At 39.0% G+C, this 12,699-nt stretch overlaps 4 protein-coding genes across 4 annotated transcripts; all 4 read left to right on the top strand.

Annotated features, from left to right (window-relative positions):
- Window positions 1-838: 838 nt before the first annotated feature.
- On the top strand, window positions 839-2,695 carry LOC143151679 (odorant receptor 82a-like). Its single transcript, XM_076321029.1, has 5 exons — window positions 839-1,665; window positions 1,888-1,987; window positions 2,064-2,174; window positions 2,418-2,573; window positions 2,645-2,695. The coding sequence occupies exons 1-5, from the start codon at window positions 839-841 to the stop codon at window positions 2,693-2,695; spliced, it is 1,245 nt and encodes a 414-aa protein (XP_076177144.1).
- Window positions 2,696-4,293: 1,598 nt separating this feature from the next.
- Window positions 4,294-6,588, top strand: LOC143151000 (odorant receptor 82a-like). Its single transcript, XM_076319700.1, has 5 exons — window positions 4,294-5,111; window positions 5,598-5,697; window positions 5,781-5,891; window positions 6,309-6,464; window positions 6,538-6,588. Exons 1-5 carry the CDS (start codon window positions 4,294-4,296, stop codon window positions 6,586-6,588), a joined length of 1,236 nt encoding a protein of 411 aa, XP_076175815.1.
- A 705-nt stretch (window positions 6,589-7,293) lies between these two features.
- Window positions 7,294-10,065, top strand: Or26 (odorant receptor 26). Its single transcript, XM_076321028.1, has 5 exons — window positions 7,294-8,099; window positions 9,035-9,134; window positions 9,516-9,617; window positions 9,720-9,875; window positions 9,937-10,065. The coding sequence occupies exons 1-5, from the start codon at window positions 7,294-7,296 to the stop codon at window positions 9,988-9,990; spliced, it is 1,218 nt and encodes a 405-aa protein (XP_076177143.1). The 3' UTR covers window positions 9,991-10,065.
- Window positions 10,066-10,310: 245 nt separating this feature from the next.
- Window positions 10,311-12,444, top strand: LOC143151233 (uncharacterized). Its single transcript, XM_076320161.1, has 5 exons — window positions 10,311-11,113; window positions 11,215-11,314; window positions 11,947-12,057; window positions 12,138-12,293; window positions 12,374-12,444. The coding sequence occupies exons 1-5, from the start codon at window positions 10,311-10,313 to the stop codon at window positions 12,422-12,424; spliced, it is 1,221 nt and encodes a 406-aa protein (XP_076176276.1). The 3' UTR covers window positions 12,425-12,444.
- The last annotated feature ends 255 nt before the right edge of the window (window positions 12,445-12,699 follow it).

Raw genomic sequence — 12,699 nt, 5'->3', positions numbered from 1 at the left:
ATTTGCCGTGAAAGCCGATATACCATAATTCTAAGGAACATCACGTGTATCGTATATATTTATTGTAGTATTGGTAGTTGAATGAGAATCACATTTTAAGCATAGAATTATTATTCCTTATCCTATTCTTGTTTACGTATCACTTGCAGGTATTTGTAATATAAAGAGAATAATTGACATGTAAGAACACTCTTCAAAGAAATGAATGGACCACGTCTGTGAAGTATTTTGGTACGTCAACTTGAATCATGAAAGGAGTAACGCACGCTCAATACTACAATGTTATTGTAATTAATAAAATAATTGAAACGTGTGATCGCACGATTATTTTGGGCAGTGCATCGCAAACATGTTCAAACATTAAAATTTTCACTGAATCATTCTTATATGCTGGCGAATAATTCCCTGGCCACATCGACTGTATCTCGTTAAGAACAGAAGCCAAAAGCAAACAAAATTTTCCGCTGCATAAATAGAAATAAATTGTCCAAATTAAACTAGAAGCACGTAACGTTAATCGTCTATGAATAGCGCGTACGACACTTGTTGAACGGTGTGCACATCTGTGTTCCGATGGCGTCTGAAAAATCAATTTATCGATGTTCAAGAATCATCATTTTTCCGAACTAATTTATAATGCATAAAGCGGTAAACTGAGAATGCACTACGAGGAACGATTCAACCCTCTGGAAAGAATCAGTTTCGTTCTGTACGCTTCTCAGTCTGCGTTCATTTCGAAGAGGAATCGAGACATACGCGCAAGCGCGACACGGTTTCCCTGCAACCGTCATATCGGACGGTAAACCTGCAGTAGCGAACGAGTGTTCGTGGTTTAACGATGGAACAGGTAGACACGACAGTACCAAAATATCTCACGACGGAGGGAGAGTTTGAGAAATACGATAAATACGTGAATCTCAGCATTCAGTGGAACCGATGGCTCCTGAAACCGATAGGTGTTTGGCCAAAATCGCCCGATACATCAAGACTAGCGAAATGGTTCAACTTGCTCTTAAATGTCGTATGTTACTTTTTAATAAGTTTCCTTTTTATACCTTGCGGCCTCTATGTGTTGTTGGAAGTGGAGGACGTCTACAATAAAATCAAGCTCTTCGGTCCGTTGAGCTTTTGTATGATGGCGTACTTGAAATATTATGCGCTAATCGTTCACGAGAACGATATCCGTGAATGCGTTGAACGCATTGAATGGGATTGGAGGAACATTAAGCATTCCGAGGACAGAAACATCATGGTGGCCAGCGCGAATTTTGGGAGACAAGTAGCGGGATTCTGTACCTTTTTCGTGTACAGTGGTTTCATTTTCTACTATATCGCGGTACCCATTAGCGTCGGAATGGTCGTGGTGGAGGAGGAAAATCTAACTTTTGTTCCAATGACGTTTCCTTTCTCAACATATATAACCGACACTCGACACAGCCCCGCCAACGAGATTCTCTTTTCGATACAATTTTTAGGAGGAGTCCTGATTCACGGAATTGCAGCAGCTGGTTGCAGTTTGGCCGCTGTTTTCGCGGTTCACGTTTGCGGACAGATGAAAGTTTTGATGTGTTGGTTGGGTCATTTGGTACATGGTCGAGCAGATATGTGTAAAACCGTGAATGGCAGAATCGCGAGCATCGTGAGTCAACACGTTCGAATACTAAAGTGTGTAAAACGTATCTCTTATGAGGTGCACCTCTGTATCGTAATTAACTTTTTTCTCGTATCTTACGGCATGTAAAAGTTATTGTTATTGCTTGTGAAAATTTATTATATTCTATAATTTGAGGCAAAAGTATTTACGTTGAAAAAGGAAAAACAAAGTATCTCCATATTGGAAAAACAAGAGAGACCATATGATTCTGATTTCGATATTTACAATTGTAGATGTTTGACACTCATTGAAAAAGCTGTGACACAAATATCTTTCGTGGAAGTCTCAGGATGTACATTAGGTATATGTCTACTTGGATATTATATTATTATGGTAAGTACGGGATGTGCTAACATTTTAATACCGCGTCATTTCGTTTGTGCTTTTATGCGGCATTTTGACATTGCAGGAGTGGAATTCGAAAGATGTAACTGCTTTTCTGATGTACACCGTAATACTTATATCTTACATCTTCAATATCTTCATATTTTGTTATATAGGCGAGCACGTCGCAGAACTGGTAAGGCTTTGCGGTTACAGAACCCGTAAAAGTTTTCGCACTTTAATATTAATGTTTTTCGGTAAATTACTTGTCACTTATTGCACAGTGAATACAGTAAATATCTACTTTGAGACAAACGCTACATCCCCGAAGAACCAAATCTAGTTGTAGAACCGAATCTAGACAGAGAGTTTCATTTAACGATTATGTAATTTTTAACGAGGCATTAAAGGATATGAAAGAAAAAGTATCTTGTAACAGTGCAAAAAGGTTGGCGAAATGTCGTACATGATCGAGTGGCATCGGTTACCGGGAAACGAAAGACTTGATTTAATCTTGATAATTGCAATGTCCAATTCGACGATGAAACTTACAGCTGGAAATTTCGTTAAATTGTCCCTTAGCAGTTTCAGCGACGTGAGTACTCAAAATATTTCCATAATTTGCATAGGCACCCGAATAACAGAAAATATTTTTCAAACAATTAGATTGTTAAAACATCGGTTGGATTATTAAATATGTTACGAACATTGACTTAACGTGCAAGAGTAATGGATTTCGAACACGTATTGTAAAAGCTGAAGTTCCATGTCTCTTTAAGAAGCACTATCTGTATTGTTATACTTCTACTTGTCTGTGGGAAATGTAATAATGTTTAAAGCATTCAGAGACTGTCATTTATCCCATTCGTAATTTTATATCATATAATGGCAGCTTTACTTACCTAGATAGAAAAATGATTTATATATAAATAATTAATGAACCGGTATGATTGTTTCACTTAAAAAATGAGTTAACAAAATTATTACGTACACTGTTTAGGAAAATGTTCAAATTATCGAATACTTACGTGATATGCGGATTAAAAAATACGTTTTAATCGTATTAATGCAGCAAATAAATATTCTACACGCAACAACACAGTATAAAAGAAACCCACGCAAACTTGATTGCCTATAAACGAATGCATTAAACATGTTGCGTCGTATCGGAGCTCAAGATTTGTTAATCGTAAAAAAATTAATTTCTCGATATTTGCAAGTCATCTTTGCATAATTCTTATAATGCATAAAACAGAAACTTGGATACGCATTGCAAAAAAAAATCAAAACTCTTGATTAATGTTTTTCTCGTTATGCATACACCTGCATTGGCAATTCCTTCCGAGAAGTATCGTGAATAGAGGGCAGACGCAACATTATTTTGCTGCGAACCACCAACAAACAGTGAACGATCAGTTTGAAGCTGTAACCGATGCAAATATCGGAAACGAACGAACCGAAGTGTATGTCGATTGAGCACGAGTACGAGAAATCGATAAATCTTAATATTCGGTGGATACAGTGGCTCCTAAAATCGATGGGTCTCTGGCCAAATTCGTATAATATTTCACGAGAAGAAAAATTCTTTAATTGGTTCCTGAACACCCTTTCTTACAGTTTATTAAGTTTTCTTTTTATTCCTTCCGGTCTCTACGTGATAAATCTACGTAATGAAATTAAACTATACGATCCATTGAGCCATGCTGCACGATGGCGTATTTGAAATATTATTCGATAAGCTTTCATGAGAATGATACACGCGAGTGTATCGAATGGATCGAATGGAACTGGAGGAAGCATTTTGTGGATAAAAACACCATGGTAGCTAATCCAATTTCGGAAGACGATTGACGAAAGTCGGTATCTTTTTCGTGTACAGTGGACTTGAAACACTGATCGACTTTTTGTTCATAATTTTCGTTTTGTTCTCTTACGCGGAATAAATCATTCGATTCACTCGTACACGATTACTGAACTTTTGTACAGCAATTTTCGTTTCTACAATATTTTTTCAGTACCAAAGTTCGGAATAGAAATTACAATCGCAACACAATGAGAAAACAATCCACAAATTGATACACCGACCGTACTGGACAGCGTCTGAGCTCGTGGTCTATTGACGTTTGAAAAATCAATTTATCGATGTTCAAGAGTTATCACGCTCCTCTGTACACTTATAATGCATAAAGCAGCAAACTGGAAACCTGTCACGATGAAGGGTCGAACCCTTTGAAGCGCAAGCGCAACATTATTTCCGTGTGTACTGTCATCAAACTGCGAGTTTTCAGTATCGAGAAAGCTTTCGAACATTAACGATGCAAAATGCAAGAACGGCCAATACGAAATGTCTATCGACGGTGCACGAGTACGAGAAATCGGTAAATCTCAGTATTCGGTGGAATCGGTGGCTCCTGAAACCGATGGGTGTCTGGCCACATTCGGCAAACGTTTCACAAACGGAGAAATGCTTTAACCGGCAGATAAATGCCGTTTGTTACGGTTTGATAAGTTTCCTTTTTATACCTTGTGGCCTGTACGTGATGCTGGAAGTGGAAGATGTTTACAACAAACTGAAGCTCTTCGGTCCGTTGATTTTTTGCATGATGGCGTACTTCAAATATTATTCGTTGATCTTCCGTGGGAAGGATATTCGCGAGTGCCTTGACTGCATCGAATTGGACTGGAGGAACATTAAACACTCGGAGGATCGAGAAATTATGGTAGCGACCGCAAATTTCGGGAGACAAATGGTGAAAATCAGTACATTTTTCATGTACAGCGGTTTCGTTTTCTACTATATCGCTGTACCCATTAGCGTCGGGAAGATCGTGGCGGTAGACAAAAATCTAACCTTCGTGCCATTGGTGTTCCCTTTCTCGAGACTGATAGTCGATACCCGGTACAGTCCTGCCAACGAGATTCTCTTTTCGATACAATTTTTAGGAGGAATCCTGATTCACGGAATTGCGGCAGCTGGTTGCAGTTTGGCCGCTGTTTTTGCGGTTCACGCTTGTGGACAGATGCAAATTTTGATGCTTTGGTTAGGTTATTTGATCAACGGGCGTGCGGATATGTCGAAAACCGTGGACGGTAGAATAGCAAACATCGTGAGTCAACACGTTCGAATACTGAAGTGTGTAAAATGCAATATTTGTCTGGTTCGTTTCTTTCGTCGCAAATTCTGGGAGAAATGAAACGTTTTGTCGTGCATGTAATCAAGGTCGTGTCTATTTTGACCTCTGGGGCACGAACGAAGCCCCACTCGTTTTCTATTCACTTTGCGATAGATACGTACACATATATGGATGTTTTATATTGTCTCGTACAGATATTTTAATTTCGAATTTAGTGCAGATAAAAAACATTATTGCGGACTTAACAATAAAGCGTTAAAAGAGTAAATTTTTTGTTTGCGTCGCTTTGTTACGACCTTGAATGTAATTGAATCGCAAATGGAATAGTATCTATAAAACAGAGTTCTCGAACCTATCGTACGTATAATTGAATTTTCACTTTTGGGAAAAATATATTCATAAAATTGGTAACGGAAAGAAGTAATAAGATTGCAGAGATCGGGAAATCGATCGCGTTTTTCTAATTTCAATATTTACAATTACAGATTCTTGGATCTCACGGAAAAAGCAATGTCGGAAATATCTCTCGTGGAAGTTTCGGGATGTACATTGGACATATGTCTCGTTGGTTATTATATTATCGCGGTATGCGTGGAGTGCGCAATCCAAATGGCACTTTCTTACGCGTATACATACAATTATACATATTCGGCATTTTAATATTGCAGGAATGGAATTCGAAGGATTTAACTGCCGCCATAACGTACATTATAATACTTATATCTCTTACCTTCAATATTTTCATATTTTGTTACATAGGCGAGCTCGTTGCTGAACAGGTGAGACCATATAATCGCAAAATATGTAAAAGTCTTTGCACTTTAATATTAACACATTATACGCCGATTAGATTTCGGGCGTCCGAAACGTCAGTATCGAAGAATACATAGTATGTAAAAAAAAAAACTGTGTAACTTTAGAATCCTGCCACCTGGCGGGGCCAGCGGTCAAACGATAGTTCAACAATCCTGCCAAATGGCGGGAATGGCGTACAATGTGATAATGCTTTCGATATGCGGTACAACACCTGTTGCGTCGAGAATATGCAGTTTACTTCTTTGCGACGAATGCTATTCAGACTCTTTTTAGTATCTCGACAACTAGAGCTACGTCTAGAAAAAAAAGTTTCGATCAATGTTAATACAATGTGTAATACAGTAGTGAATTATATGAAAGAGATAAATACCTTGTAACAGTGCAGAAAGCTTGGCGAAACGTCGTATATGATTGACTGGCATCGGTTACCAGGAAAGAAAAGATTGAGCTTAGTCCTGATAATTACAATGTCCAATACGACGATGAAACTTACAGCAGGGAATATCATCAAGTTGTCTCTTACCAGCTTTAATGACGTGAGTATCCAAAATATTATTGAAATTTATGTGGACGTACGAATAATGAAAAAAACATTTTTCGTATCGATAGGTTATTAAAACATCGGTTGCATTCTTGAACATGTTACGAACATTGACTTAAAATCCACGAATAATGACAGTCGACCATTTGTATTGAAAACCGATGTGCTATACCGTTCTAACAAAGATTGTTTGTATCGTATATTTTTAATGTTCGATTTAATGAGAAATTTTTTTAATCACCGGAGATTATTGTTTACCCTGGTCACAATTTCATATTACTTACGTGTATTAAGTGTTTGAACAAAACAAATGGTTTATGCGCCACTATGGCGCTCACTCACATTTGGAACACACGTCGAATAAAATTATTTATGTGGACAATCCCGTGATCGTGTTGATCAATGTTTCGGTCACACTTATTTGAACGACGTGTATCGATATGCATCTAAAAAAAAAATCACCATCATACGTATATAATATCCATTCGATAAATGTTCTCTGTTCTCGCTTAAAAACGCTAGACGAAAAAATAATTGTCACTCACTTCGGAGAAAATTTGTCCAAAGATCGGGTACCGTACACGGTATTCTTGCCAAAAACTGCATACGTTTCTCTTTAACCGGTAGGGCATACATACGTTCGAAAAGTAATATATTCTCGCAAGCATTGATCGATCAAGTGGTGTTAATGCATCGCAGATATATATAGCAACATATCGTGGTCAAAAGGAGAAAAAAAATTCGCGCACGCGCCAACTGTTGTCAGAGCTAGCTTTCTCGTGAATTAATTCGTTCACTTGCCGACTGGCCTCTACGAAACGATCATGTTGAACTCGTCCCACGGGAACCCTACGATCAATTTCTCTCACGTTCAAGATTACGAGTACACGATACAGATGAATCGTTGGTTCCTGAAGCCGATAGGAGCCTGGCCCGAGGTAACCGAAACTACCTGGACCGAGAAGATTCTCGCGAAGCTGTTGAACTTTGCTTGCCATTCGTTGGTCATTTTCACGTTCGCACCTTGCGCGTTGTTCATTCTGTTCGAGGAGACGAGTATGGAGGCAAGAATGAAAGCGATCGGCCCGATGAGCCATTGGCTGATGGGCGAGCTGAATTACTGTTGCTTACTGATAAGGACGAGCGACATTCATCGCTGCTTGAAGCACATCAACGAAGATTGGAAGGTGGTCAAGGGGCCGAGGGATCGCGAACTAATGCTGAGAAACGCGAAAGTCGGTCGTTTTATCGCCTGCATCGCCGCGCTGTGCATGAACCTCGGTGTCTTTTCGTACAACATACTCACAGGCTTTCGTAAGACGGTGTTTCATATCGGTAACGAGAGCTATTCGATGTATCGATTACCTTGCCCATTTTATACGAAACTAATGGACGTTCGGTTCAGCCCGATCAATGAAATCGTCTTTGGTATACAAATGTTTTCCGGTTTCATCGTTAACTGTGTTACGGTGGGTGCTTGCGGTTTAGGCGCTGTATTAGCGACGCACGCTTGTGGCCAGCTGAACGTGGTAATGTCCCAGTTGGACAACATGGTAGACAAGAAGGGAGAACAGACATCTGCTCGGGACAAGTTCGGTTTTGTCGTGGAACATCATTTACGCGCGTTAAGGTATCCTTTGTAACTTCTACACGTTTCTATAATATTTCGTTGATACGGTGTATCGACGACTTAAAAATTTCGTAGACACGAGAGTCGATTGAAAACTGTACAGCTCAACACAGGGGTGTATTAAAAATTTGTATCTTACATCATTTTGTCGATATAATCCCCTTTCGAATGTTTACGTTGCAGTCCATGGATGTTGCAATGGCTTGATTCCTCCTCGCCCGGTCCGCAAAATATTCTACTACGGCTGCTGCAATTTTATCGGCCGACGAAAATCGTTGTCCTCCCAGGTGGTTCTCAAACTTTGGAAATAAATGGTCATCGGTACTGACAAATTCTCCCGTAAAGAGATTAAGATCAGTTTCGTAACGAACCAGCAAGTCGACGCCTGGAACCGAGCATTTTCGGTTCAATTGTCAGAAACTGAAGATTCCATCTTGTAGAAATTGTTGATATTCTCAATTCGATGCTCAAAGTGTTTTCAAACTGTTCGTAAGAGATACCTACAGCCTCTGTTATTCCTCGAACTTGAATTCGCCAATCTGGCGTGGTTTCTTCGATGGTAGCAATTGCAAATCCTTCACTGCGAGGAGCATCTTCGATGTTGTCTTTCCCATTATTTGACAAGATATTCCCAAAGTGTCGTATCGCTGCACGATTTTAATCATTTTCGAAACGCTCGATGCAAACTCTGTTTAAACAAATTTCAGAGTAGTTAACAATTGGAATATTGGTGGTAAATTTGGTAGATATTTTAATAACAATGTATCTAACTTCGCAAAAAATAACTATACGTCTAAGTAAATGGTCTCTCTCTCTCTCTCTGTATCGGGCCCCAAAGTTTTCAATCCGCTCTCGTGGTACGAATAAGCTTAGTTTTCACAAATGATTTTACGTAGAGTTAGTGTTATATTTATTTATGAAAATATCAATTTCAGTCTTGTGTCACATACAGAAAAAGTTATGAACCTAGTATGTCTCGTTGAGTTAGTGGGATGCACGTTGAACTTGTGCATGCTCGAATATTATTTCCTTACGGTACGTTTAATATTTTGGAATATGGAGATACAAGTAACTCAGTGTCGAGCAATTTTGGTGCGGATAAAACAATTTGCTATTTAGAAACACCTTCTAGTAAGTCTTCGATCTTCTTGCTTAGCTGGAGTCAAAAACGAATTTAATTAGAAAATGAAATCGAAGTGTAATTCAAAAGGAAATACTTGGATGGTTCAAGTGTTTCGCAGTGTGTAAAAAATAATAATAATTTAAAGTTCGATCACGTTACCTATATACGAAATAGATACGATCGCAAGATATTCAAAATATTAAGAGACAAAGAAAATAAGTACAGATTATGTATACTACACAGTGCTTCCACCTATTTTCGTGTAACTCCTTATTTGAATATATTTTTTCCAGGAAAAATCGAAGGAAACCATAGCCACGTACGCTATTTTGTACGCATCCATGACCTTTAACATATTTATATTTTGTTATATCGGCGAAAGAATCACGGAACAGGTAAAGCAAACGTAAAAAATCGATACGTTCTTCGATCGAGAAAGAACGTCGTGTATTCCAATTTGTAATCCTTATCGAAATACCAGTATTTTTCGTTGATAGTGCAAAAAGGTTGGCAAAATTGCATACATGACAGATTGGTATCGTTTACCTCACAAAACTGCTGCTGGTTTAATCCTGGTGATCTCAAGATCTAGCCTGGTGACCAAAATCACTGCTGGAAAATTAGTCAATATATCGATCGCAACGTTTGGAGACGTAAGTATTGGAACGTAAGAATTACTCTTAATTCTTTAATCCGAAACATCGATGTTTCCAGGTATTTAAAACGTCTTTTACGTACTTCAACATGCTTCGAACGATAGCAATGTAGATTTGTCGCATTGTTGAAAAAGGAAACATTATGTGTAAATCCGTGTAGGTTCGTTATAATAAAAACAAAATAAATTCTCAACGTTGTCCGATGCGTGTATCTAAATATTTACAAGGCATCGCTTCACGGACACCCAACCCGTGCACCTTCCAAAACATGGTTCCGCTCACTACTGCAACATGTTGCATTGTCCAGGTAAATCGATCGCTGAACCGTCGTTCACAGAAATGTGCGCAAGCGTTAAACCAAACGCAACGGAGTCGTTCTGCGGGGAACATTTGATTTACTAGTAGTTTCTATACCTTCGATGAGCAACTATAATGATCAGCGAGTCCGTGGTCATCGAGGCGAATCTCGAAAATTTCAGCGATTACAGCTTGCAGTTGAATCGATGGATCCTGAAACCGATCGGCGTTTGGCCACCATCGCGGTCCACTTCTAGGATCGAGAGAATGGTTTCTCTCGTTTTGATCGTCGTTTGTCACTGCGCGATATCGTTCACGGTAATTCCCAGTGCGTTGCACATCATCCTAGAGGACGAAGATATTTATTCGAAACTGAAGTTACTCGGTCCTCTGAGCCACTGGTTCGTGGGTGGCTTGAATTATACAATGTTGTTGACGCGCAGCAGAGAGATACGCTGTTGCGTGGAGCACATGGAGATGGATTGGCGCATAATAACGAGGCTGAAGGATCACCGGATCATGCTGCAGAACGCGAAATTCGGTCGCCGCGTGGTCTGCTTTTGCGCGGCTTTTATGCAGCTTGGAGTTTTGTCGTACTGTACGGTAACTGCGCTCACCACGCAGGTGATTGTACTCGACAATGTAACCAAAATCGTGCGACTGCTGCCCTGTCCAGTTTACAAAGAGCTCCTGAACGTCGACACCAGTCCCACGAACGAAATCGTACTCGCCTCGCAATTTTTGTCCGGTTTCATCGTGAATTCGAGCGCGGCTGGTACTTTTAGCCTCGCCGCTGTGCTCGCGGCACACGCTTGCGGCCAATTGAACGTTCTAAAGACCTGGATCACCGAATTCGTCAACGAGTCCGATGGCCACGACAAACACGTCTACTTTAACGAAATAGGAGTGATCGTCGAGCACCATCTGCGCGTTTTGAGGTAAAATTAAACTTATTTACTCGTTTTTGGGTATCTTTAATGGAACAGAGATTTACATATAAAATAGCCAGTTCTGCGATTCCTATGCATGTTAATTGCAGTTTCATATCGCGTATCGAAGATCTGATGAATCGGATATGTTTCATGGAATTATTTAAGTGTACACTGGATATATGCATGCTCGGTTATTACATTCTTATGGTACGCTAATGGTGTTAATATACATATATATATACATTAATATATCGTTTAACCCGGACTTTGAAATATGTTGAATGTTGAAAAATTGTTTCTTTTTTGTGTGACATATCTTTTCTACTTTTAAAGCACAATGGGCGTCTCGAAAGATGTTCTCCTGCCAAGCTTTGACACTTGAACATCGCTATTCCTCTCAGTTTTAAAGAGTGTCTAAAATTTCCCATAGTATGAAAATACGCGCTAAGTCATCCAGTTGTGAGAACTTGTGATTTTTATCTTTTTTGTTTTATCTTCGGCGAAGTATCCTTTCATTAACGAAACATTCCACATGAATATAAGACCTGATGAGATCGAAAAGATCGAATCCTGATATATAAACAATCTCTGTTTATCGCCAGTCCAGACCCGTGAGCATATTTCGAGACTATATCGTATCGGTAAAAACGTCTTGTCGTTGTGCAATCCATTGTTGCACTCTCGCTCTAAATAAGAAAAATTCGTACTCAAGAAAGGTGAAATTACTCACCTTCTCGTAACTTTTCAGGGCGGAATAAAGTTTTACATTTTGCATCGATTGTTGTACTTACAACGTACCAACGTAACGACCAGAGTGGTAAAATTATTTAGTTTTTCAGGAATGGGCCGATCAGGATATTAAAACTCTGACCATATATTTCGCTATACTCGTATCTATGTCTTTCAATGTTTTTATAGTGTGTTACATCGGTGAAATATTAACAGAACAGGTAACGAACGTTTATACGGAGCGATATAGATGCAACCGATTAAAGCTGTAATCAAGACTGACACTGTAAATTCCTAACAGTGCAAGAATGTTGGCGAGGTGGTTTACATGACAAATTGGTACTATTTGCCCGATAAAACTATTCTCGATCTTATATTGATCATTACGAGGTCAAGTTTGATAATTAAAATCACAGCTGGAAAATTAATTCATATGACCATTTACACATTCGGCGATGTAAGTATGAATGTTGTCGTTTATATCGGTACACGACTCGTCGAACCTTGTTGATACCATAAAGTCGTTTGTTGTTCCAGGTGATAAAGAATGCTTTCGCATATTTAAACATACTGCGCCAAAGGACGTGACACCAATTCGCGTATTAGCATTACTCATATGTATATCACATTTGTGGATATGTTTGTCACGATTTCAATGTTGTTTATAAAATACAATGTTCCAAACTATATTAAACACTAACAAAGTATATTTTTCTAACCGTGTAGTCACATTCCAAGCATGTAAAATATGGCACAAATATTTTATACAAACTCATAACATTAAGTGGAGGTACGACGACAGGTTTCTCGCGTACATATGTACGTCGAATAAACGTATCATCGGTAGTTTCGATGCACGTATT

The sequence above is a fragment of the Ptiloglossa arizonensis genome, chromosome 9, assembly GCF_051014685.1.
Source record: "Ptiloglossa arizonensis isolate GNS036 chromosome 9, iyPtiAriz1_principal, whole genome shotgun sequence".
NCBI lineage: Eukaryota > Metazoa > Arthropoda > Insecta > Hymenoptera > Colletidae > Ptiloglossa > Ptiloglossa arizonensis.
This window is presented reverse-complemented; position numbering and strand designations above follow the sequence as displayed.

Coding starts and splice junctions, on each gene's coding strand:
- LOC143151679 (XM_076321029.1), top strand. CDS start 839: ATGGAACAGGTAGACACGACAGTACCAAAATATCTCACGACGGAGGGA. Junction 1,988..2,063: donor TTGGATATTATATTATTATG/GTAAGTACGGGA, acceptor TTGACATTGCAG/GAGTGGAATTCGAAAGATGT. Junction 2,175..2,417: donor GCGAGCACGTCGCAGAACTG/GTAAGGCTTTGC, acceptor ATCTTGTAACAG/TGCAAAAAGGTTGGCGAAAT.
- LOC143151000 (XM_076319700.1), top strand. CDS start 4,294: ATGCAAAATGCAAGAACGGCCAATACGAAATGTCTATCGACGGTGCAC. Junction 5,112..5,597: donor CAACACGTTCGAATACTGAA/GTGTGTAAAATG, acceptor TTACAATTACAG/ATTCTTGGATCTCACGGAAA. Junction 5,892..6,308: donor GCGAGCTCGTTGCTGAACAG/GTGAGACCATAT, acceptor ACCTTGTAACAG/TGCAGAAAGCTTGGCGAAAC.
- Or26 (XM_076321028.1), top strand. CDS start 7,294: ATGTTGAACTCGTCCCACGGGAACCCTACGATCAATTTCTCTCACGTT. Junction 9,618..9,719: donor GCGAAAGAATCACGGAACAG/GTAAAGCAAACG, acceptor TTTCGTTGATAG/TGCAAAAAGGTTGGCAAAAT. Junction 9,876..9,936: donor CGATCGCAACGTTTGGAGAC/GTAAGTATTGGA, acceptor CGATGTTTCCAG/GTATTTAAAACGTCTTTTAC.
- LOC143151233 (XM_076320161.1), top strand. CDS start 10,311: ATGATCAGCGAGTCCGTGGTCATCGAGGCGAATCTCGAAAATTTCAGC. Junction 11,315..11,946: donor TCGGTTATTACATTCTTATG/GTACGCTAATGG, acceptor TTAGTTTTTCAG/GAATGGGCCGATCAGGATAT. Junction 12,294..12,373: donor CCATTTACACATTCGGCGAT/GTAAGTATGAAT, acceptor TTGTTGTTCCAG/GTGATAAAGAATGCTTTCGC.